The sequence below is a fragment of the Heliangelus exortis genome, chromosome 16, assembly GCF_036169615.1.
Source record: "Heliangelus exortis chromosome 16, bHelExo1.hap1, whole genome shotgun sequence".
NCBI lineage: Eukaryota > Metazoa > Chordata > Aves > Apodiformes > Trochilidae > Heliangelus > Heliangelus exortis.
Window position 1 is genome coordinate 4,627,474 of NC_092437.1, and position 24,016 is coordinate 4,651,489.

At 40.9% G+C, this 24,016-nt stretch overlaps 2 protein-coding genes across 2 annotated transcripts; both read right to left on the bottom strand.

Annotated features, from left to right (window-relative positions):
• Positions 1-1,759: 1,759 nt before the first annotated feature.
• Positions 1,760-7,926, bottom strand: MTG2 (mitochondrial ribosome associated GTPase 2). The gene is made up of 6 exons (XM_071759680.1): positions 7,606-7,926; positions 5,848-5,995; positions 5,063-5,178; positions 4,234-4,452; positions 3,326-3,464; positions 1,760-2,862 (listed from the first exon to the last, which is right to left on the bottom strand). The coding sequence occupies exons 1-6, from the start codon at positions 7,846-7,848 to the stop codon at positions 2,468-2,470; spliced, it is 1,260 nt and encodes a 419-aa protein (XP_071615781.1). The 5' UTR covers positions 7,849-7,926; the 3' UTR covers positions 1,760-2,467.
• Positions 7,927-8,610: 684 nt separating this feature from the next.
• Positions 8,611-23,711, bottom strand: SS18L1 (SS18L1 subunit of BAF chromatin remodeling complex). Its single transcript, XM_071760116.1, has 11 exons — positions 23,468-23,711; positions 19,467-19,543; positions 18,087-18,171; positions 17,453-17,597; positions 15,378-15,575; positions 14,187-14,351; positions 13,181-13,282; positions 12,712-12,804; positions 11,502-11,621; positions 10,988-11,115; positions 8,611-10,779 (listed from the first exon to the last, which is right to left on the bottom strand). The coding sequence occupies exons 1-11, from the start codon at positions 23,534-23,536 to the stop codon at positions 10,753-10,755; spliced, it is 1,209 nt and encodes a 402-aa protein (XP_071616217.1). The 5' UTR covers positions 23,537-23,711; the 3' UTR covers positions 8,611-10,752.
• Between the last annotated feature and the right edge of the window lie 305 nt (positions 23,712-24,016).

The following is a 24,016-nucleotide window of genomic DNA, read 5'->3' on the forward strand; positions in this document are numbered from 1 at the left end:
CTGTCTGGAACCAACACAGGGACCTCCGGCATGAGGTTCTATTTGGTAGGGATGGGTATTGACTCCTGGAAACATTGTTCCAACCCTAAAGACGGAGCCCTTTTCATCACCAGGCGAAGGAGTACACAGATGAAGGAGTAAATACTCCTGCAAGCCTCAGTGAACCCTGTGTTCGACTGTTGCTGAAATGTTAAGAACAAAGAAGCCAATTCTGGGATCAATGGGACATTCTGTAAAGCTCCTCAGGCACCCGCTGGGCGTTCAGCACCTCAGTGCATGAAATACTCCAAGAGCTGAGGTTGTGTAAGGAAAGGTGAAAGTTCCTGAGAGTCCAGAGGCTTTTAAAACAGCCTGGGTCAAAGACTGCCAAATACTGAAGTGCAGTCGGAGAGAGTGCAAAGTATTTGGAGGCATCGAATGTTTTGTAAAGCAGCTGCAACAGCTTTTGTGTTTGGAGAAGCTGTTCCTGGTTTTATTAAATGTACTGACAGAAGGAAAAATAAAGCCCCAAAATGCTGTAAAAAACCAAAGAGAAGGAGAGAACTGATGTGAACTTCTATCTAATTCAGTCTGGTAGATCCCAGGGATGAAGGAAGAATGAAACAAAACATGAGAGCACCTTCAGCATTTAGTATTTGCTTTCATTATTTCCTGATCATATTTATTCCAGTACCATTGCATAGATGAGTTTCCACACCTGAATACAGACAGAAATACTCAGATTGTGAATTTAGGAGAGGTAATTACCTGTTTTGCCCATATTCTTAATTAAATAGGACAGACATTTCAGTCACTTTTTCAGAATACAAACCTGCTGCTCCTAAGAATAAGAAGGGGTATGTGTCTTCTTTCTTATACAGCTGAAGTTAATTCTAATTCATAATCATCCTCACAGAGCTGATCCCAAAACTGACAGAGCAGAAGCCTTCAAATTGAGTTTTAATTTAGAGATTGAACAAGAGTGCCCCTTTCCACTTACAGGCAGTCAGGGAAAAAAGAACATTACTCACTGAAACCCAGCAATCCATTCTTTCAAGGGTGCACCATTCAGAAGCTTTTGAGATGAAAACAAACAAAATGTGCAAAGTGACAGAAGCAGAGAAAATTACACCTTTGCTGTGGTGTACAGAAAGAGGTAATTAGAGGCTACTCTCATTTTTTTAACACACTGAGGAATCCCTGTGACAGCTGAGGCAGGAGAAAACAGCACATTTTAGTTAAAACATACCAAAATCCTTCGTAAGCTAACAAAGCTTAATCAAAAACAAGTGATAGGTGAAGGTTCTACAATGCATAAAACTCATTAACCTTAAGTAATGTATTTCCTGAAAAAAAAACCAAAAACAAGCTTAAAAACATCACATCTTTCTATTTTACAATGATGCTAATGAGTTTACTTTGTTTACTTCATGATGTGCAAGGTCTGTAATTCCAGTCTGCTGGTTTGGAAGGCCAAGTTCATCTGCTCTAAAAATGAAGAAACATAGGTAAAGGCTCAAGAACAATTCTTTTTCTTGACTCCCTAACTATTTGTGTCTCAGTATCCCAAAAGTCTGCTAGAGTCCCTTATGAAAAAGCTGAATAAGACATTTTGATTATTATCTTGATAAAATTAAAAATTATCTTTTACACAGATATAACCAGAGTATACATAAGTTGTTCATCTTTCAGCATGAGGAGAGGGCAAAGACAGTGTTCTAAATGAAGATTTCTGAAATCCTAGGGAATAAAAGTTAAGAAAACTGTTAAAACAAAAAAGTAAACCATATTTTTCTTTTATTTGGAATACCTAAGCCCAGGATTTCACACAGAACATTTCCTGACATTTCTCAAGGAAACTGGAGAAGAACTTACAATTCAATCTCAAATAACTGTTCCCTGTCTACTTTATAAGCTACTTAGCCACTCCCAGCATGTAAAGATGTTGTTATTTACACTAACAAGAAAATAATTTTGATCAGTTATTGCAGCTGCATCATTTATTGCAGCTGCTCCCCCCTAAAAAATACTGAGCAGCTGTGTAATCTTCTGCCTCCTCTGATAAATAAACAAACAAAACCCAGAAAAACAAAACAAAGCAGGAGAAAAGTTAAAGATTAATTAAAGTGCTTATGGTATAAAAAAAGAAACATGGGACCACCTTATTTCATTTCTACTAGACAGCCTTCTCTGCATTCCACAATTAACCACCTAACACCAAACAAGATCCAGATTTCCAATTCAACACCAACCATGACTACAATTTTCAAATTGTTGTAAAACACCCAGGACACCTCCAAGATGAACAAGCAAAAATAAAAATCTTTACAATATAGCAGTCCAGGACAAATCCACCTGCATTTAAAAAACAAGCAAGGAAACAAATCCACAAAGAAAACCAAAACCACACGGATGCCATCCAATCAAATTATGATTGGTCTTTTTCCCCCCACTCTTGCTTCAGTACAGTTCACAGTAGTTCTGATTTCTACCACTTGGCTGGGCTTTGCCCTCTTGATTGTTCTGTCTTCACATAAGTGTCATAAAGTTCTCTCAAATGTAAGAACAGTTCCTCTAAGTTGTCTCCTTTCAACGCAGACAACGCTATGACCCGGTCACCTATCTGTTCTTTAAGAAGAGGCAGATTGATCCTGGACTCAGCAAGGTCAATCTTATTCCCAATGACAACACAAGGCCTTTCAGACAATCCTTTTTGATACTGTTCCAGTTCATATTTCAAGTCTTCCAGCTGAATCCATGGCTGAGGCACAGAGAGATCCACCACATATAAGAGAAAGAGGCAGCGTTCAATATGCCTCAAGAAGGACATCCCAAGCCCCCTGTTTTGATGAGCACCTTTTATTAGGCCAGGAATGTCAGCAACTACAATGAGAGAAATTCCACAGTGAATCAAACATACCAAAAAACCCCACCAGATTACCCAAACACAGTTATTTACAGGCCAGTGCAATATTTTCAGAATTAGATCTCAATGCATCAAGATTAAAGCAAACGTCATGGTAATTTTGGCTGCTACTATCTTCTAAAACTCCAAAATTTAGATTATCCCAGTGCAGACAGAATACAGTCTGATATTAAGGGCATATCTAACTGGATGTGAAATGGGCTTTCCCAAAATTTAGGTTATACCAGTGCAGACAGAGTACAGATTACTAGTTTGATATTAAGGGCATATTTGACTGAATGTGGCTTTCAATATTGTCTGAGTTCTTTAGAACTAAACAAGAATTCTACAGAAGTGCTACACTTACTTCTGGAGCATTTCAAAGAACAACTCAGGTGAGTTATTGCCCACAAGTTACACACAGCATACTACAGTTCTTACCAGCTACTTGTTCATAGTCTTGATACTGCACAATGCCGACGTGGGGATTTAGGGTTGTGAATGGGTAGGCAGCCACTGCTGGCCTTGCCCTGGAGATGGCTCTCAAGAGTGATGATTTACCCACATTGGGAAAGCCCACCTGGAATACAAACACTCATGAAAACCACAGTTTTAGGTTAATCCCAATTTTAAAAAGGTGTTCAGCATTTGCGGATGTGGCAAGGTTCTTCCATTGTGAATATAACAACATCAACTTTGAGTACTTAGTTCTGAACAGCATCTTGGTTTCCCTTTTTTTGTTTCTCCTAAACTCTGTTTTATTTATCTACATTTTTTCTCATAAACATTAAACAGATAAAGCTCAGAAGGGCTCCCTAAACAAAGAAGGGCCCCCTTAGCTTTTTTTGTGCCATCTTAAGTATTTACTTTTTTAAGAGCCAAAAGTGTATACACCGTAAGATCTCTTTTACCCTGAAATGTTGACTCTTTGCCCTGCATTTCCCATTTTACCCATGCTTTCTAACTCTGATTTACTATTTTCCAAAAGAATTCAGAATTGGCAAACAGATTATTTAGAACTCTCCCTACTTTTCATCTGCAGAGCTGGCAGACAAAGCCTGCTGTATACCACCAGCAACTCTGTTAATCACTGATCAATCTTGCACATTGCTTTTCTTTGTCTGGTGTTGATTTTAGCAAAAGTAAGAAGACACCAAGTACCAAGAGACTGACAAATCTGCAAATCACTTCAGACACCCTTCTACCAAGTAAGAGAAGGAAAGCATCGAGCTGAATCTCCAAACAAGCAAGCCAAGAGGCTAACAAAATGTCATCAAACATTATTTCTTCAGTCAGTCAAGTGTCATCTTACAACGATAAGGAAGCTGAGGAACCACAGGAACACTCACCAACCCTGCATGAGCTGTTGTCTTCAGTTCCAGATGGAGGATTCTCTCCTGACCTGGCTCTCCCGGAGTGAAAAATGTTGGAGCTCGGTTTTCATTGGAAAGGAAGAAGCGGTTTCCCTTCCCTCCAGCTCCTCCATAAGCTGCCACATACTCTTCACCATGCTGAGTGAGGTCAGCCACAACTTTCCCATCCTCCTTGACCAAGGTACCTACAGGGACCTAAAGGGAAGACAGACACAAGCACTACCCTGCTGGCTTCAGCAGGTCCTTTACCAGCTGAGTTGATGTTAGTTGAAAATCATTCCTCTGGATTCTCAAGCTGGGGAATCCAAGGAGTATTTCACGAGGCTCACTTTCTGGACCCAAACAGTGCTGACAGAATTTTACTCTTCATTAAAATGTTAACAATATCATAACTCTCCTCTCTCCCTTTTCATGCAGAGAAGCCTAAGCACAGGAGGGAGGTAAGAAACACATTGTAGGTGTGCATGAAAACAGGCTTGTTGAATTAAAAAGAAGGATGAAAGAAAAAAAAGTCTGCTCGTATTTAAAAAGTTCTGTGTTCTAATTGCTCCAGGAATATGACCCCAAGGAGAATCATAAAGTCCAGAAACATATTTGTTTTGGCTCAACATACCCCCCAAAGAAGGGTTTTTTAGTAACAATTTAAAGCAGCTTTATTTGCCTGTGTGCCACCCAGCCCTGTCCCAACAGAGACAGCATATAAGGCTCCCTAAAAAAAGAAAAATATGAGACTCTTTCACAATAAGGTCATCCAGCTTAAAAATCAGCAGTGTTAATACAGAGCTAACACTCAACCTTCACTTACTTTAACATACAAACAAGCACCATTAGCTCCATAGCAGTTTTTTCTCCCTCCTCTCTCTCCTTGAAATCCCTGATAGAAGGGGAGGACTGAAGAAAGTGACTTCACTTGCTGGTCAGCTGTAAAGCAAAATAAACATATTTTAAGCATATAGTGTTAGAACAGGCACAGAAGAGAAACCTTCTGATATTCTTTCCCCTTCCTGAGTACTCCATGAATGCCTATCCTATTTAATGTCTCAACAATAACATATGTCAGGGAAAATTACTATTAATGTAAATTGAAATGAAGTTGAAACTGCCTTTACTTAGATATATTAACCATACACTTTATTATGTGGTCATTCCAAAATCTACCATTACTAAATATTCTGAAAAATTAATTTGATAGTATAATTTGATAGTTTTTGATAGATTAGCAGATTTTTGCAGCAGGGTGGTAGAAGCAGCACCTTCATCCATCTCAAGAGCAAGGTTTGATCATGGCCCAGCCTCATCATAACACAGGTCAGGCACTAGCTCCTAAAAGGCCTGCAAAATGTCTTAATTTTCAGAATTATTTATAAGGCTGTCAGTGTCCAGCTCTGTTACCAGTGTCCCTGTTACCACAGCTCAGGACAAAGCTTAAAAAACAAAGACATCTTATATGGAAACAAGGATTTTAACATTTTTGACATTTAGCTTTACCAGCTCCCACCCTACAGAATGTTGCAGGGTTGGTTTTGCTGAGGGGTGGGGAGTGTTAAGCAATAAGAAAACATGAAACAAAACAGATGCAGTGAGCTTTACCTTTCAAAATGACATGACCCCCATCACCTCCGTTTCCACCATCAGGACCTCCAAATATTTTCCTGGGTTCACTATAAAAAGAATGACCCCCTTCTCCTCCTTGTCCTCCAACCACACGGACTTTCCGGTGATCCACAAAATAACGTGTCTGGAACAAAAATGGGGTTTGGACCCTTTAAGTACAGCTTAGCAGAGCCACCTTCTAACAAGCTGACTGTCTTGCAAAACTTCAGTACTATGCAGACCTGCTATGATCAGTTCCACTCAATAGTAAAAAAAAACAAACCCAAAATACCCCACAAACCCATAACGCTGCTGCCATTCCCAGATCAACTAAACACAGCGTAAGAAGTATAATAGTAAAAAAAAATTAGGTCTCATTTTTCAGGTACTTTTTAAGAGTTCTCTTTAAAGTACATGCCTGAGGCTATGCCAATATTAGCTAATGCTGCAGCTAAACGACTGGAAGTGCAAAATTCACATTAAAGGAACTAAAAGCAGGAAAAGTATCCTTTTAATAGAGTTAAATGTGCTGACAGGTAGCTCAAGAGAGCTACCTCACTACAAGACAAAATCACTCAATAACTGGGTTCCTACTCATGAAAACAATTTAAAAAAATAATTATAAGCTTTTAACTTCAAGTCAAACTGAAATTCGAAAAGACAAAAAGAAATAGTGCATGTGTGAGGAGGATATTCTCTGACTGATTTACGCTTTCTGTACCAGGGTCATGAAATTAGGAAAAATTTCAATCTTCTAACAATTAAAAAAAAGGATTAAAGAAGAAGAGACAGTATTAGCCATCAGAATAAGCAGGGGAAATCTTAATACATGCCACCACCAGTTTCTCAGGGGCTAAAAGAAATATAAAGATAATTCCAGGTCTCGGCTGTTTCTGACATTAACTTAATATTTGACTTACAGCAAACTAATTACATTGCACCATGTTTCAGCTATTTTGTCAGCAAAGAAGGTCGGATGGTATCTACTTGCCTCCAGGAAGTGGGCTGAAATCCCAAAGGAAAAATATTAGAAAACACATTTGTAGCAGGAGGTGAAATTGTTTATATGTCGGGATGAAAAGAGAAAGCCTGACCTTCTTCATTGTGGTAACATTTAAATTGTGTTAATTACTAAATAACTTCATCATGAGAATGAAGAACGTGAATCACTGTAATTAGATAACCCAAACAATATGCGGGGGAAAGTCTTACTAGTATTACGATACCAAAATAAGCAACAGAAAAATTAATCATAAAAAAAAGTCTAAATTAAAGTTATACTATGACCAGTGATTTCTTAACAAATCTCTTACAGAAAAGCATTTGGCACCACCACATGGCAAGACAGGAAACTCGTGTGTTCTGAATGAGAAGTCATTTATCGATCATTACAAAGTAACATCTTCCATAGATGCGTAATTAGGAAAAGAATACCAAGAAAAAGCTCCGGGACCCCGCGGCACCTCTGACCTCTGTGGCACGGCTGTAACCGGGAGAAACAAACGCGCATTTCAGCTTTAAATCTCTGCAAGATTTTTGCTTTCTCAGCCCAAGCTGCGGCCGCTGCACACCCACAATATCACAGGGCAGTCTCATGTCCTCAATTCAGTCAGTTTATCCGAGTTTTGTAACATCTTTCGTCCCATTAAGGGCCCGTCTCTCATCACCATAAGGTGAGGGGAAATTCAGCTCCGTTTTCTGAGGCGCGCCTGGAAGGCGACCGCCCCTCAACAGCTGCTTTACCTCAGAACTTACCAGTTTCCTCTCCGAAATTACTCTTTTTTGCCTCAGCCGCCTGTTCTTTGAACACCTCGCACAGCTTGTGGAGAAAAACAACCGCCCGCCCCGCTCCGGCAGCGGCGGCACCGGGCTGAGGGGGAGCAAACCCCATCTCCACGGGGACCGACAGCTCAGCACGGCCCAGCACCGCTGCAGCATGAAGCCGGCAGACACCGGGACAGACCCGCAACCCGGTAAGGCCCAGCACCGCACCGGCATCAACCCGGCAGACACCGGAACAACCCGGGACAGCCCCGCCGTAGCCGCCGGGACAACCCCGCCCGGCGCAGCCGCAATCCCGCCTCGGCCCCGCCGCACAGGCGCAGCTGCTCCCGCCTGGAGAAAGGGCGGGGAGCGCCTTCCCTCCACCCAGGGTGAGTTCTCCCCTCATCCCTTGGCCACCCCTCAGACACCCGCAGCCACCCCGCCATCCCTCAGAGACGGGGGAGCGTGGAGTCTGTGTGCTCCAGAGGCTGTGGTACCCGTGTCCTGTCCTAGAATCTCCCAGGCACGGCTCGCTCCCGGCTGAGAAGCTTGGGAAGCCCGGGTTTGGGGTGCCCTCAGGAGCACGATGAGTGTCCTGCCCGCTTCGGTTTCAGGGCGCTGGAAGTCGCTGTCCCCACAGTGGGGTTCGGGGATTGAGCAGGGGGTGTCGGGGGTGTCGGTACCGGGGGGCTCAGTGGGTACCCGGGGGTCTCTTGGGTCATCAGTGACAGAGCCGCTTGTCCCCTCCTCAGCACTGAGCTAATGACACCCACCCACCCTGCACAGGCAGAGCTGGTTGATTTTGATAGAATTTTCAAATTGTATCAAATAATTTGAAAGCTGTGGCGAGCTTTTGTCGGGTATAATTAATCTGCAAAGTGTATCAGAGAAGGAGGGGAGAAGCTGCAACGCCAAAGGATGTTCCTGGATGTGTTGTTCCCCTTCAAAAAGTCTGTGTTGTAAGAAAAGTACCACCAATTTCATTTTCAGAGAATATTTAGCCTAAACAATTTTCAAGCATTCTGTATTACAAAACAGAAAATGGTACAATTAATGGAAGAAGTCAAAATGCTGGCATCACTTTGTTTCCACAGTAATACATAAAAATGGACAACACATTAAATAAACATCTTGTTATTAACAATTAGAAATATTAACACCAAAAAATCATGTATAAATTAGGAAATAAATGTACAAACTATTTCCAAAGTGCTCTTTCAAATACATTATATACACAACATTCAAGAAGTTCTTAATGTAAGACATCTCAGATTGATGTATTGTTGCTGTTTCATTTTAAGTGTTGTTCATATTCTCTCAAAAGTATTTCAGCACTTTCAAACACCACATAAAAGGCATATTTCCAAGCTGGCAAAGAGCAATATCACATTCTTCTGGCTACCTGTAATAATAATAAGTTGTAAAGAAAGCAATCTTACTTCCTTTCTGTTCCTTGCTATTTGAGAGTACTGATTTCTATGAAAGATGAAAGAAGACTGACTAAAAAATGTCTTCTATTTTATCAGTAATTAAAATTATTAGTGTAGCAAGGGCAGTGCTTGGACATCATTTTATAGTAAACTCCTAACTTGTCCAGTAGAGTCTTTCTTCTACAGGAAAAAAAATAATGAATTGAGAGGTCTTTTATTGTCCTTGTGGTCTTGCTTTTTCAAAATGTAAATTACTAGAACTCGAAATCCCATAAATACAACAATTCAGACAAAGAAAAGAACATCCTACAGAGGGTGTATTTACTCTACATAGTAAATTTGCAGTTAATCTTGTATTAAAAAATGCTCATGGAGTATAGTCATCCTAGCCTAGTTTGGATGTGGTATTTAGTTCAGCACTTTATAAGTGCTTTTTTTTTTCAACACTTTATAGGAACATATAAAACTGAATAGAAGTAACTTACATTGTTCATACTGCCTTTTACATACCACTATTTTTTATTTCTAAATTCTTCCTCTACGGGTATTCTCTCACTGGTTGACCCCATTTATAGTTTCCCTCTCTATATGCATAACATTGTTTCACAATTAAAGCTGAATTTAGTTCCTTCTCTGCAATAACAATGGGTGTTTTTTCATTTACTTCTGAACTATTTCTGTCAAGCTAAAAGAGAAAAATAAAAATGATGATAAGCTGCAAGAACAATAGACCAAAAAAATGGACAACATTTATGGTTATAATACTTGCTGGAAAATCTGAGCAAGGGCAATGGAGAAATCAGAAATAAAGCAGGATGCCAGCCACCTGCTTGCAAAATTTGGCATGAAAATGTAAATGTGAGTTATAAAATTCTGAGTAGCATATTTAAGACTGGACTGTTGCCAGATGTTTTTCTCAGCTAAGCACAATATGAAGCAATATTGATGTCTAGTAGGCAGATCCCAAGCTCCTTTCTATTTTTCTTTCCATGATAGAGATACCTTAGTTTACATGGATATATAAAAGGTGCCTCTAGTGATTAACATTTCCATGAATGCAGGTTTTGATCCTCTTCCTGTACACTTTAAAATGGAAATGTGGACTTAAGCAGATTATTTAAAAGACTTGGGTAGTTAGCCCAGGTAATTTTATTTTTTAACATAGAGCAAAGAACTGCCTTCACATAGGGAATGTACCCATGTATTCATCCCCTTATTCTTAAGAAGGAAAGTCATGGATTTCAGGGGCTGGCAGGTAATCTTCAACACATTCAGTTAAAAAAAAAAACCAACAACCTACCAGAGGGTACTTCCTTGGGCTGAGATATGACTGGATGGCTTTGTACTGAGCCAGAATCACCTGGCTGGTTTCCAGAATGGGGCACAACTGTGATCAAATGATCCTAAAGCTATAGAGAAACATCAAGAATGGGGTGAGGAGAGGGGGGGGGGAGGGTAAATGAAAAACTTCTGCATTGTATCAACATACAGTACTATACACAGCACCAAATATCAAACCATTAAAGCATTGTCTTGTTACCAGTAGTGCACTGCTTCATATCCAGCATGAAATGAACACTGTTCACATACAGACGCTGCTTTGTGCTAAGGGGTAACCAACATATTACAATTAATCAAAACTGCCTGTACATCCAGTTCAAAAGATGGAGATACTATTGAAACCAATCTGACACGGGATCGTATTCTTTTATTGCTGGTAATTTCCATATTGTCCCTATTAAAAAAAAAAAAGAGAGAAATGAAAATGTTGGAGAGCGGCGTGTCGGAGGTTTACGAACAGCAAGTTAGACAATTTCTTTTAGTCTATGAATTTTGAAAGATCCACTGAAGTATCACCAATAAGCCTGCATCAATTTAGCAGCTTTATGCAGAACTAACAGCTAAATCTGTTTTTTTTCATAGCAGAGCATGAGACAATTTACCTGCTCATAGCCATAAGGCCTCTGCTGCTGAGCGGATGGGCCCGTCTGGGAAGCTCTGTAACTCCCATATTGCTGCCCCTGTCCTTGTTGGTAGCTGGAATACTGTGAAGAAGCTCCTTGTGCAGGACCTGGGAAGACAGAGGAAAATGTCACCACATCTTGATTTGATCAGGGGTGTTCATGTAAAGCAAGAACAGTTGCAGATCTATAAGATGTGCAGGAGCCCTGAGAACCCAGGCAGTCACCTCCTACAACACTTAGAGGGAAGGCAAAATAAGGCAAAAGTGTATTTTCCAAGTTTTTTTCCAAAGAAAAAGGGATTCAGGCTGGTATCATAACAGTCTGGAACACAATGCTATATTCATGTATGTTACTGCTCAAAATCTCTTTACATGCTGTGCTCTTTAGCCAGTTTTGGTATGTGGATGCCCAAAATTAATCATTAATTTACAGCATATTTTATCTCAGGATGAAGGACTGCAAACACCTGCCCAGCCAGTGATAGTTTTCTTACCATATCCTTGCTGTTGTCCTGGGTAACTTTGTTGATTTGGGTATTGCTGCTGGGAATATGTTTGCTGTTGTGCAGCTCCCTGTTGGTATCCTGCCTGCTGCTGGCTGTACTGAGAATTTCCTAAAGCAGGGAAAATTGAAACAGTTTGGTTACAGGTGAGGAAGGTGTTTCACTGTTATAGGGAAAATAAAGGCATAAGGAGCCTTGGCCTGGGACTCACAGACAAGAAATCTTTTCAAAAACAGATGATTGGATTTTGACAATCAGGATGTTTATTTCTTTTCAGTTCTTTTGAACAGAAATGTTTATTTATAGACATCACTAACAAACAAACAGAAAGACCACTCATCTAGTTGTTACTGCTGGTTTTTTTTTAAATACCTATGGTGAAAATTCTCCTTGCAGTATCCTGAAACAATAAAATTAACAAAGACTACAGGGATGACTTTGCTTTCCCTAAATGCCACCTTGCTGTATCATGATTAAGTTAATGATCATGTTTTTCTGTTAATCTAGAGTTCAGATTTCTTAATGGGATCACTGAATTTACTGATGTAGTACTGCTGAGAGTCTTTCAGTGGCAGAATTGCAAACTCATAGTAGTGACAATTTTCAAAGATGAGTTTCATTTCAACCATTGTTTTTCACAATTTGTAAGGTGAATTAAGTAAGATTTTAAAAAATTATTGTCCAGTACACTTGTTTACTTTAGAGAAATTTCCATTTACAGCTGCCACTTTTTTCCCTGTTTTCCCTAAACCCTCTTTTTAACTGCAGTGCATTAGTTTACCTTTGTTAGCACAACCTTTTGCTTTAATACAGCCATTTTTATTTGTAAGTGTAGAGGATACTGATATCCTGGAATTCTTTTCTTTTACTGCAAAAAATGTTCAATATCCATAGCTACAATTCCACCTGGCTCAGCAGTAATTAAGGATCATTTTTCTAATGAATATGTTAGTGATCCCACAAGGCTGCACAAAACCATACAATTAATACAGTTACTGACATGAGACTGTGTACACATGTAGATTTGCTATAAAAAAATCCTATAAATAGCTAAATTCTATTTCCTGGACACTCCTTAAGTATTAGCTAAGTTGCAGTTAGTGATGCAGAAGCTGCAAGTCATATTTTACATTTCCAGACGTGTTTTATCAGTATTTTAGGGCATTAAAGCTTCACAGGGACTGCCAATAGATGTTCTTACCTCCTTCATAATAGTGTTGTGTAGAATCATCAAATGACCTGTCATAGCTCTGCTCAGTGTAGGATGACTGCTGATAGGCATAATCACCATGTCCTACAAGGAACCACAGAGATTTATCAGAAACAGTGTTCATACAGCTACAGATTTATCACTGAAGGGTATAATAGCAAGCTGCTAGTTCACAAAAATGAGGCTAAGAGCAAATACAGACCCCTCAGGTAGGAAGTCAAAGACAAAGTCACACCTATGGATCAATCTCTTGCATTTACTCATCCAAACTTGGCTTTGTGCCCTTTGTGGAGCTGCTAGGATAGCAGGGTGCCCTGATGTGTATATTTGTGTATTAGGCTCCCATGCTTTGGGATTAGAATTTCCAAGCATTTAAATTGGAAGTGAACTGCCACAGGTTTGCCAGGTCCTTGGATGGGGCTTCATCAGAATCAGAGGGCCCAGAGCCCAGAGCCATTACCATCTGGGTAGTACTGCTGGTTCATGGGTTCTGAGGAGCCTTGGCCATGACTGTACTGTTCACTGTAATATTCTTCCTGACCCATGTACTGCTGTGAGGAACCTGCAAGGAAAAGGGAAGAGAAAGCCAACTCAGACCATGGACTCCAAAGGAGTGGGTTTTACCCTTATCTAATTAATTTTTAAAAGAAAACAGTGTTTAAATCTGGATATGTCAACAAGCTGTGTATGTTGAGAGCAGTTTCGAAGATGTTTTGCCCAGTAGATAAAGGCAATAAATCTGCATTCTCAGAAAAATCTGGTTGAAATTGAAATTACACAATGATCAGGAGCATGTCCTGAAACCACTCAATTCTGTGCCAATACCAAAAGTAGTGGCTACATTTAATCTTCTGATCGGAGTTATTAGAAAGCCCAGAAAGGTATTCCATGCCCAAGAACACAGAATTAAATATATTTTAATTAATGAGGTAATCTGTTTCTTCACAAAATTCAGTTTATGTTAGAATCAGTCCAGCAGCTTTATTATCTCTTAGAACTGTTTCCATAGAGGTCTTAGAGCATGTTAGTTATCCTCTGGTGTTTTCCTTTCCTTGGCCTAATTTTTCATACTAATTGCTGGCAAACTACATCTTCATTGCAGAAATGTATTTCTTGTTAACTGTGTCATGTTACAGCTGATCCAATACCACCTGAAAGAACTGCAAAGATTCCCAGTGGCTTGAGCGAGCTGCGTATCAATTTATTCATCTTTTCTTTAGAGACATAGGATCCCTTTTGGACAGAATTATTTTTCCAAACTCCTGAAATAATTAAACAGCTAAATCTTGAAAATAGAACATCTGATTGTCATGATACTTCCATTTGAGATTTCCTGTGTTCCTGGATGTGATTCCCTATCCATCTATGGGAGTTGCAAATTTTGTTGACTTCCCTATCCCCCCAGCACGGGCTGAATATCACTGTTCTAACCCTAATTCTCTCAATAATTTAATAACAGATTTTACCTTGCTGTGAAGCTCTGTAGGGGCCCATGGGCCTCTGCCCCATCATGCTGTTGCCTTGGTTGCTCTGACTCATCATGGCAATGGAGGACTGGCCCTGGTAGTGCTGGCTCCCTCCTTGGGCAGAGTTGTAGTGGGATGTTGCTGCTTGTTGGTGCATCATGGAGACTGCAACACACATGGAAAATTCTGTTTTCTAAAAGGAGGCATCAGTTCTCTCCCTGCTCTCTTTGGAAGGAAGTTCAAACTTGCAACCAACACGCACCCTGATAATTCTGTGAATTTTCCACAGGGGGAGATGTTTTCCTACTGCATATTTTAACTCTCCTGCACTGTGATGCAGATAGGATGTTATTACATGGTCAGTTCTTGCCAGGTGCTTCAGTCAGACTTTTAAAAAATACATCTAGAGTCACAGAATCATAGAACAGGTCTCATCTAGCTTTGATTATTGTCAGTTTATTTAAAAGAATGTAATCATTATTACAGTAGGATTAAAGAAAGGAAGAAGAACTGATATTTGTTCCTTCCTGACTAATTCACTGCTGCATTTCTTTTTTAATCAACTCTCTTCTATTTGAATCTTACTATAAACCTGGTGATTATACAATTTAAATAAACTGACATTCTAGGATTTATTTGATCCCTAAATTTCATATTGTTGGAAAGAATTCTTAATCACTGGACATCCCATTCCATGCTCATTAGTAAACATTTTCACAAATGAATAGCTTAATTCTGAGTTGTCTGCTGGTCTCTCTGTGCCCTGCAAGCAGTATGAAGTACCAATAAAATAACAAAAAAGGGGTAGTAACATGCAAATAATAAATGTGTAGGATTTTTTGGCAGGCTCTCTCAGGCAGGATCAAGGTGCTCCTCAGATCCTTCCCACGGCTGTGGGATTTGCTGCCAGGGGCTATCAGACAGTGCTGCTGTACTTTTAGCCAACTCATTTAGCCAGCTCATTGCTAACCAGAGCAAGTCAGTGTAAATTAAAGCAAGCCTGAAACTGCCCTGACTTCCAGTGGTGTCTGACACCTTGACATCCAGAGATGTCTTTGAGCTTTCCTTTGCCTCTCGCCTGTTTGCCGCCGTCTACGGGGAAATATTTACAGAAGAAATTCATGCCTGGTGAACACCCCTGAGGTCACTGCAAAGCCAAGCTGAGCCAGAAGGGAGGAAGAGGGAGTTTACCTGGATTAGACTGCATGTTGATGTTTGTTCGAGAGACGTAATTGCCTATTGACCCCTGGCCTTGCATTGGCACGTTCTGAGATGCAGGCACTGTGTGGCTGTAGCCAGGCCCGGTCCCGTGGCTGCTGACAGTCATACTCAGAGAGGTGGTGGGCATAGTGTTCTGGCCTGACTGCTGCATAGACACGTGGTTAGGACCTGGAAAAATTAGAAAGAGAGCAACAAGAAATTCCGTGCGATTGTTGGCGTTGTAGAGCGAGTATTGAAGCCCTTGCGGCCCTCCTGGAATACCTGGTGATAAGGCAAAACTAAACAAACAAACAAAAAAATCTGAATTATCAAAATCCTCTGTTGTCTACAGACAAAGTCAAACTGCCTGCTGCACAGGCAGAGAGATCAGCCTCTTCCTGCAGCCACATCCAGGCTGTAGGGAATTGCAGACAGGAAGAATCCACAGCAGTTCCCCAAAACCAGTTCCTCCCAGGCAGCAGACCAACAAATGCCAGTCGTGTCCAGACACTCCAGAAAACACAGGGGCTGGGGAAACATCCCAGCTTCCTGAAATTTGTCTTTTCCTTCCTCATGTCCTGCTCCTCTTCCCCCTTCACACAGATGGGGACATGGGGAAGGCAGAGCTGTGGCTGTAAATACTTTTATGAATGAGGTTTGGACAGTTATTTCATTGGGTGTTGTTAATGATTGTGTGTATTGTTTTCTATCTAAATTCATCTCCATTGTTGTCAATCTAAATCTAGACACAATGGAAGGCATGCAGGAACCTTTAGAAGAGACAGAATTATGTTGTCATGCTTAGGTCATAATTTTATAATTCACAATTAATAAGTGTATCTAGAACCTCTGAAAAACATGTCCAATTCTCTTAGTACAAACCTCATTAATGACACTTCATGCTATTTTTAGACATGAAAATGATAGAATTTACTGTAGATTATTGTATTTTCTTCTGATGGAGATGCAAGCAGCATTTTCAACATGAGATAGGGAGAGCCAGCTCTACTGAAATGAGTGGAGCCAGGTCAGTGTTGCCCTACAGAGACCTAGCCCTGTGTTTCCCTGTAAGACTGAAAAGAGAGATTCTTAGTGACACAAAACAACGTTTTGACCAATTTATAATCCTTATACTAGGTAATAAATCTTTCAAAAGGAAGTCCCAGGTAAATGTAGGAAGTTCACTTCACAATCTGTAGCTGTTTAAAGGAGGTACCTCATCCATTAGTTTAAAAGGCACCATCACTTCACCACAAATACATTTTTTAAAAGTCAGAAGTAATTTCATGGCTTGCATCTGCTCCTGAGTCCCCCTGCCAAGGTCTCTGATTTTACAATCAGATATTTCTATTTATAGAAACTGTTTTCTCCCTCTGACACTCAGAGAAAGGCTCACAGAAACAAGGACTGACTAAAGAATTGGGAACTACAAAATAAATAAAAAGATTACTCATGCTATCAAATGCAGAATTAAAAAGATGTATTTCTAATAGTTTCTTTTTAGTTATATGAACAAAAGAAACAGACCAGGTATATTATGTTGTTCATATGAAATGTGCAGACTCTTTGGTTACGTGGTACAACCTCTGCAAGCTTCTGTAGAGGACAAAGACTGAGGCAGCATCAAATTATTTTGAAGAAGAGACATGTCCTGGGAGGTCTTTGCAACCTAAAAGCTTGGTTGTGTGATTACCCATGCAAGCAATTCCATTTTACCCCGGCCAACCCCACCACCTTCAAGAGAAAAATACCACAGTATATGGATTTTCTTAGGAAAAAGTTGGATGCGTTTTTACTCGGTGATTTTCACGATGCATTAAAAAAATAATAATAATAATTTAAAAATTAATTTTTCTACAGAAACACTGAGCAGATTAGAGTCCTTGCAGAAGCCAACATCACGACTGACCGTAGCCATTTTGTGATGATTCCAGCCTCTGCCTGAAATCCCCATATGCCTGAAAGGTGAGTTAGGAGAGGGCTTTTACAGCTCTGCAAGTATATTCTGCATTAATGATTTTGTTGCCAAGCAACAGCAAAGCAGCACAAAGGGGACTGGAGCTCACCATTGCTGATCTGACTCTGCATGAGGGAGGAAGGAGGGAGGCCCGTCCCGATTGCATCACTGAGATTGCTCTGGGAATGGAGAGATTGGTTGGATGCACTCTGAGTCATTCCTCCCGGGCCCAAGTTTATGTTTTGCGTTGGTGGCTGCAAATAACAAGGAGGAGAAGCAAAATTTTCGTTAGGTTTCAATTAGAATAAAAATAATCACCCCTGATTTCACCGGAGGGACTAAAATCTGCCTCAGCTCGCTGTGTGCTTCCTTCACTTTTGGGGCTTAAACCTTTCTTCAAGGTTTGAATGCCACCCAGCATGTTGTAGAGAAGCCAGCAGTGGAGATCTTAAAATTGTGCTTATAATAAAGTCTGGCCTCTCTGCCCATTTTTCCATCCTTAGATGAATTTCTTTTTGTGCTGGTCAGAAAATAACTGCTGGGGGGATTTGCTTGAGCAAAGGTAATACAGAAGGGTGTTGACAAACTGAGCTTTATCAAACATAAAGCTGTGTTATGTGTGATACCTCCAAAATCAAGGCACTTAGCAAGAATATCTTACTGTCAGGGATCAGTAACAGAATCAAAGAACATTTATTTCCCTCTGGCACAGTAAATGATCTGATGGTAACACTGGTACTTACAGCAGGAAGCAAGGACTGCATATTCTGGTTAGAATCTGCTATTGTTGCCAAGTAAACCAGGTTTCTGTGCAAGATTTGTTGGTATCTACAGAATAAGGAGTAAAGCTTATTTGGAAAGGGTTAAAAATACAGAAAATTCCAAACCTTTTTTTTTTCTTTTTTTTTTTTTTTTTTCTTTTTCTATTTACGAATTATTAGTTAAATTATATTAGATGGCTTTTCATCTGTCATAATAAACAGCAATAGTAATGCCCTGTATCTATGCTGTTATGCTTTCCATCAAGGAAAAATGTGTTCAAAACATCTTTTACAAATGGGCAAGCTTGGGGTAAGGGAGAGGTATAATACACTCTCTTTTTAAAGCACTTTGATGTGAAGCTGGGACCTCAGTTTTTGAGTGCTGACAGATGGTCAGCTGCTCTAAATATTACCCCCTTTTTCTCCTTGTTCATCAGAGAATGCAGGGTCCCAGAGGTGATGAAATTCCTGAACTCCAAAACCCCAAACCTATTTGTCCTCCCATCAAGCTGAGAAGAACAAGATTTTTTCAAGAGTGCTCTAGCTGGAGTGTTTACTCATGTAAGCACCACCAGAATCATTTCTGCTTCTTCACAGTTGTCAGGAAACTGGAAAAGCTCATAACAAAGATCAGGAGGGCATGCAAAGAAAACCAGCAGCTGTCCACTGAGCAAAGAGCTCAGCTTGTGGAAACAGGGAGGCTTCCAAGAAGGTGAGAGAAAATATTTTTTATCATGAGCTTTCTTCTGATAAAGGCTGGAAACTGGGGAAAGTGGCAAAAATGAAGCCAGAATGGTGACATGAGTTCTTCAGCAAAGGTCTCTTTTTCAGACATTTTTTTTTTGAGAGTACAACATTCTGGGTTTATCCCTGTAACTTCCCCTTTCATGGAGCAGGTTGGCTATTTTTCCTGACTGGGATTTAATGCCTGAGGTTCATAAAAGCATTTTGCTTTCAATATCAGGAATAGTAAGTAGTGACACTAACGTGAGTCTACATGCACATTGTTTTAGACATAGAAAGTAACAGTGCTGATTCTTAACATTTAATCACTTTCTGATGAAAATGGGTTAAATTTGTTGCCAATTCTACTTGTGTTTCATCAATCTGTGGTCTAGTAATCATAATTGCTTACAATTGTTGTAATAAATTATTTGTTTCAAATACTGTAATACTAAAATAATAGTGAGAAAACATCTCTGTCCAAAAGCAATACCCATGTCTTAATACAAGTGAATTGAAAAAAAAAAAAAAAAGTCATTTTTTCTCAGTGATCACTGAACAGAACTGTTTACAGGACCGTTCTTGAGCAAAATAAAACACCAAGACTTTCTAACACACTCTAAAACTCATCATACTCACTGAGTACATTCTGCAGTTTTCCCCTTGCTCTGATAATCCATAATACATTGTATTAGGTGGTGATTTTCATCTAGCATCTGCATGAAAGAAATTTAATCAAAGCATGTTACTGTGAGAATCACATTAAAGTTCTGGTTTTGTGACATTCACCCTTCTGGGCAGTGGATGCTGTTTTGGGCAGTTTTGTTCTATCAGGATATTCTGAAGTATCTACAGGTGACTTCATTGAGCCCCAATATTGTGTTTTTCAAATCAATCATTTATGAACAGTTCTCTATAAAGGACCTGTACCCAACACAGAATATTTAATGGACTTATTTTTTGCTCCCCAAATGACACACAGATTTTTATGCTGAAGAAGGAAAATGCTTTCCCTATCAAATACCTCTGCCTCATTCTGAAGTATCACCCAACCCTTTCCAGAACTTCAGATTCACTCACATGCCTACTTTCAAATCAGAAACAGACTTACAAGGAATTTAATCCTACAAGTTTTCCTGCACAGGACTAGCATATGCAGAATACTGAACCTGAGGAAGCACAAAATTTGTATTTACTGGATCTACTGAGCCCACATTTAAGAGAATCACACTCCAATATGTCCTTCGGGGTGATTCAGTTCGAATACTTAAAATGAAAACACAGAGTAATTATGTATCAGTTAATTTATGTGTATCAGTGGCTGCCAGCTTGCTTCCTTTAAGTTAATTCTTGTGATTGAATTTTTCCAAGATCAGAGCTGCTGGAGAAAATGATGAGACCTTTATTTATTGAACTTATAATACAATTAAGAGCTTAAAATATCACTTGTTTTGTTTAGAAGTTCATATACAATACTTTGTCTCTTTCTCCCAGCTTTCTGGTGAATGCAGCAAGCTTTCTGCAGGGGGGTGAGTGGAAAAACAACACCAGTATTTAGAAATTTAGATTTGCCTCTGAGCATATCACTCTGTAATGTAGTTTGTAGGTACTGATGCTGCTAAGTGCTAAGACTGGGCCTTTGAAACACTGGGTCATCAGGATAGAAGGACTCTTGAGGAAAGAATAACTTGTTTTTATGTAAGAGAAATGTGAACTAATTGGTGCAGGTATGTGTTCTAATCAGGACAAAGTCACCATGCAGACCAAGGGCTAAATTAGAGGAAAACGAGCAGAAAATTAATTTCGATGCAGAGAATCTTAGAATCATAGAATTGGCTGGGTTGGAAGGGACCTCAGAGCTCATCAAGTCCAACCCTTGATCCACTCCCCCCGTGGTTCCCAGCCCATGGCACTGAGTGCCACATCCAGGCTCTTTTGAAATAGCTCCAGGGATGGAGAATCCACCCCTTCCCTGGGCAGCCCATTCCAATGTCTGAGCACCCTCTCCAGAAAGAAATTCTTTCTGATGTCCAACCTAAACCTCCCCTGGCACAACTTGAGACCTCTTGTGCCCTCTTGTCTTGCTGAGAGTTGCCTGGGAAAAGAGCCCAACCCCCCCCTGGCTCCAACCTCCTTTCAGGGAGTTGTAGAGAGTGATGAGGTCTCCCCTGAGCCTCCTCTTCTCCAGCCTCAACACCCCGAGCTCCCTCAGCCCTTCCTCACAGCACTTGTGCTGGATCCCTTCCCAGCCTCCTTGCTCTTCTCTGGACCTGCTCCAGCACCTCCAGCTCCTTCCTGAGCTGAGGGGCCCAGAACTGGACACAGGACTCAAGCTGTGGCCTCCCCAGGGCTGAGCACAGGGGCAGAATCCCTTCCCTGGACCTGCTGGCCACGCTGTTCCTGATACAGAGACCTCCAAGATCATCCAGTCCAACCTTTGACCAACACCTCAAGCTACCACTAAGCCAATTTACACTTGCAATCCACCCAGTCCCTCCCTTAAGAACTCAGCTTGTCCTGCTGCTTGCTTAGAATTTCCAAGTTGATCTGAACTTTGCTGGACACCCTTGTCCATCCCAGGCTCTGACTGCTGCATAAGCAAAGAATATAAACCCATCCTTTTCAGTTCCCACAATGGATATCACTGACAATATTTTTGCATTCAGCTAAGATATGTACTCAACAGTAAGATCCCAAGCAATATTACAGGTATCTTCATCAGAAAAGGGCTTCTACAATTAGCTGAAGAATGTTTTGCCTACTGAAAAGTAATCAGGAACAGCTCTTTTCCTAACTTACTGGGAAAAGAACCAAGTTCTGATCTCCATTACACAGAAGGAACTGAAGTTTGCTGCCCTGCAAGTGCTGTCTGATGAATTATTTTAAAGAATCTCCATCACTGCTGTCTTGTCAAAAGGTCCTACATCCTTCATGTTAAACTTATTATAGGATTAATTGGTACTAGAATACTAACAGCTTTGAAGAACTATAAAAACGGAGTCAATAAATAAAAGTAAGCTTTATATATGCCATAAATACAAATAAAAATAATCCTGTTTTTTAGTGGAACTGGTGTTTGAAAAAGCTCATTTTTATGAGGATTTTTTGAGTTCCTAGCCCAGCACCTGCTCCTTCTCTCCCTGCCCTGTTCCTACACTTGACTGTACAGCCCTGTGCCTGCAAACCTCATCCTCAGCATCACCACTCATCCAAAGAAAATCCCTGCCAACAGCCCAACAGGTGACAGTCCTGAAGTTAACAGGTCAGTACCTGAGATGGAAAAGGTTTTTATACATTCCTGATAAAGAAATAACATTTTGAAGCTTCCGTAAAGTTTATACATAGCAAAAAAGGAAAGGGCTGGGGAATCAAACTGAAGATACTTTGTCTGCCTTTTTCCTGTGGATCAAGTCATGGTTTTAACCACAAACAATCTGAATTATGAAATTCTCTCCTAACCCAAACCAACCTGGAGGTAAAAGAAAAACTTATCCACCGAGTCTGAGATATTTTAGTATTTAAACTTCAATGGTTCACAATACTGCATGTGCTGCAAGAGCTGCACAAAATGGGATGAGTTTACAGTCTCCTGAGACCCAAGTCACCTCTTCAGTCTCTCACAGCAGTTTGCTCTGTCTTAATCTCTGCTCAGTCACAGTCTAACACCCAGGTGGGTTTTTTCCCCCCAAGAAGAATTCAGAAACTGGCAGCAGACAATGTTTTATCTGCAAACCCCACTGCTAACCAGCCCAAAGCAGTAACACTTCTTCATCAGTCACAAGTTACAAATGGACCACCCAGAACACGGACCAGTCGGGTCCAGCACCCCCCACAACTCCACCTGAACCAAACCCCTGTGAGGTGGGAAACATGCAAAAAGCACCAGGGTGAAGCACAAATGACAAACAGCAGGCAAAGTAAAAAACATGCATCTTCTCCATGGCCATTTCCAGCCTCCTCCACCTTCCTCAGGAGGAAAGGGTGTCGGGCATCTCTGCGTGGTCCCTGCCACACAGGAAACAATAACTTCCCAAGTAGGATCCCTCTGCTTTGGCCTCCACATGAGACCCATGTGCAGATCTCCTCTCCAGAGAAAAATCTTGCAAAACCTTTGTTTTTCACGAAACACGAATAAACACATCACAAATAATAATAATAATAATAGTACATTAAAAATACCAATGATTGGTGCTCCCTCTACCTTCTGCGAGACTAAAATTCTGCATCCAAATACAATAGAAAACTCAGTATTTTCATTTATTTTTTTAAGATTATTTTGGGGGGACCAGCAGCTGACATGCCACCAGAAATCAATCATACATTTGCAGATTTTATTGCAATTCCCCAATGCGTTATTGGGGAATTTTCCCCTCTGCCAGCAGCAGATAACGTGCCGCCCTAATTTTATTCCCCAAGTCCTTCTCCCGCTCTCTCTTTGCAGTGATCTGAACACCTTTGCTTTGTTCCACCTCCTCCTCCTCCTCCTTCCCCCACCTCTCTCTCCAGCTGTCCATCTTTGCAGCTCTCGCTAATTCACCAGTTTTCCTGATCTCCCTAGAAATAAGCCTCCTTCCTCGGCTACAGGAGCACGGAGGGGAAGAAATGTCTAAAATTGTCTGTATAAAAGCATGCTTTTTTACCTTCTGGATAGTTTGCTGGGTGACCTCCCCTTTGCCTCTTGGGCGAGCAGAAGCAAAGGCAACCGACATGGTGGTTGTTTTTTTTTTTTTTTGTTTTTTTTTATGGTTTGGTTTTTTTTTTTAGTTGTTTTTTTTCTTTTTTTTTTTTTTTTTTTTTTTTAACGTGTCTATAATATATTGGTTCCAGGCTCTAATAATATTGTTATTATCTGGCTGCTATTGCCGTGCACAGATTCTCCGCAGTGCACGGGGAGGGGAGCCGCCGCAGATGGTACGATCTGCGCCCCGCAATCAGCCGCGGGCACCGCACCGCCCGCCGGCCACGCACCTCCCTCGCCCCCCAATGCCCCCTCCCCGCTGCCTCAGGGCGGGGAAGGGGCGGCGGGGATTTGGGGAAGGGGCGGGATGCGGCCTCCGCCTCCCCCTCCGCCTCCTCCCCGCCCGCCGCACATGGTGCGGCCCTGCCGCGGGGCTTCCTGGCGCAGCCGAGCGCCGGCTCCTCGCTGCGCCAACTGCGTAGCGCCCGAGCAGCGCGGGATGCGCTGCGCG

What these genes read in the sequence shown, in the direction of transcription:
- MTG2 (XM_071759680.1), bottom strand. Translation starts at nt 7,848, where the DNA reads ATGCCGGTGCGGTGCTGGGCCTTACCGGGTTGCGGGTCTGTCCCGGTG. An exon ending in GGGTCATGTCATTTTGAAAG is followed by an intron (nt 5,179 to 5,847) that starts GTAAAGCTCACT and finishes TTTGCTTTACAG; the next exon opens with CTGACCAGCAAGTGAAGTCA. An exon ending in GTGCTTGTTTGTATGTTAAA is followed by an intron (nt 4,453 to 5,062) that starts GTAAGTGAAGGT and finishes TCTTCCCTTTAG; the next exon opens with GTCCCTGTAGGTACCTTGGT.
- SS18L1 (XM_071760116.1), bottom strand. Translation starts at nt 23,536, where the DNA reads ATGTCGGTTGCCTTTGCTTCTGCTCGCCCAAGAGGCAAAGGGGAGGTC. An exon ending in CTACAGAGCTTCACAGCAAG is followed by an intron (nt 13,283 to 14,186) that starts GTAAAATCTGTT and finishes TTTTCCTTGCAG; the next exon opens with GTTCCTCACAGCAGTACATG. An exon ending in AGGACAACAGCAAGGATATG is followed by an intron (nt 11,116 to 11,501) that starts GTAAGAAAACTA and finishes CTGTCTTCCCAG; the next exon opens with GTCCTGCACAAGGAGCTTCT.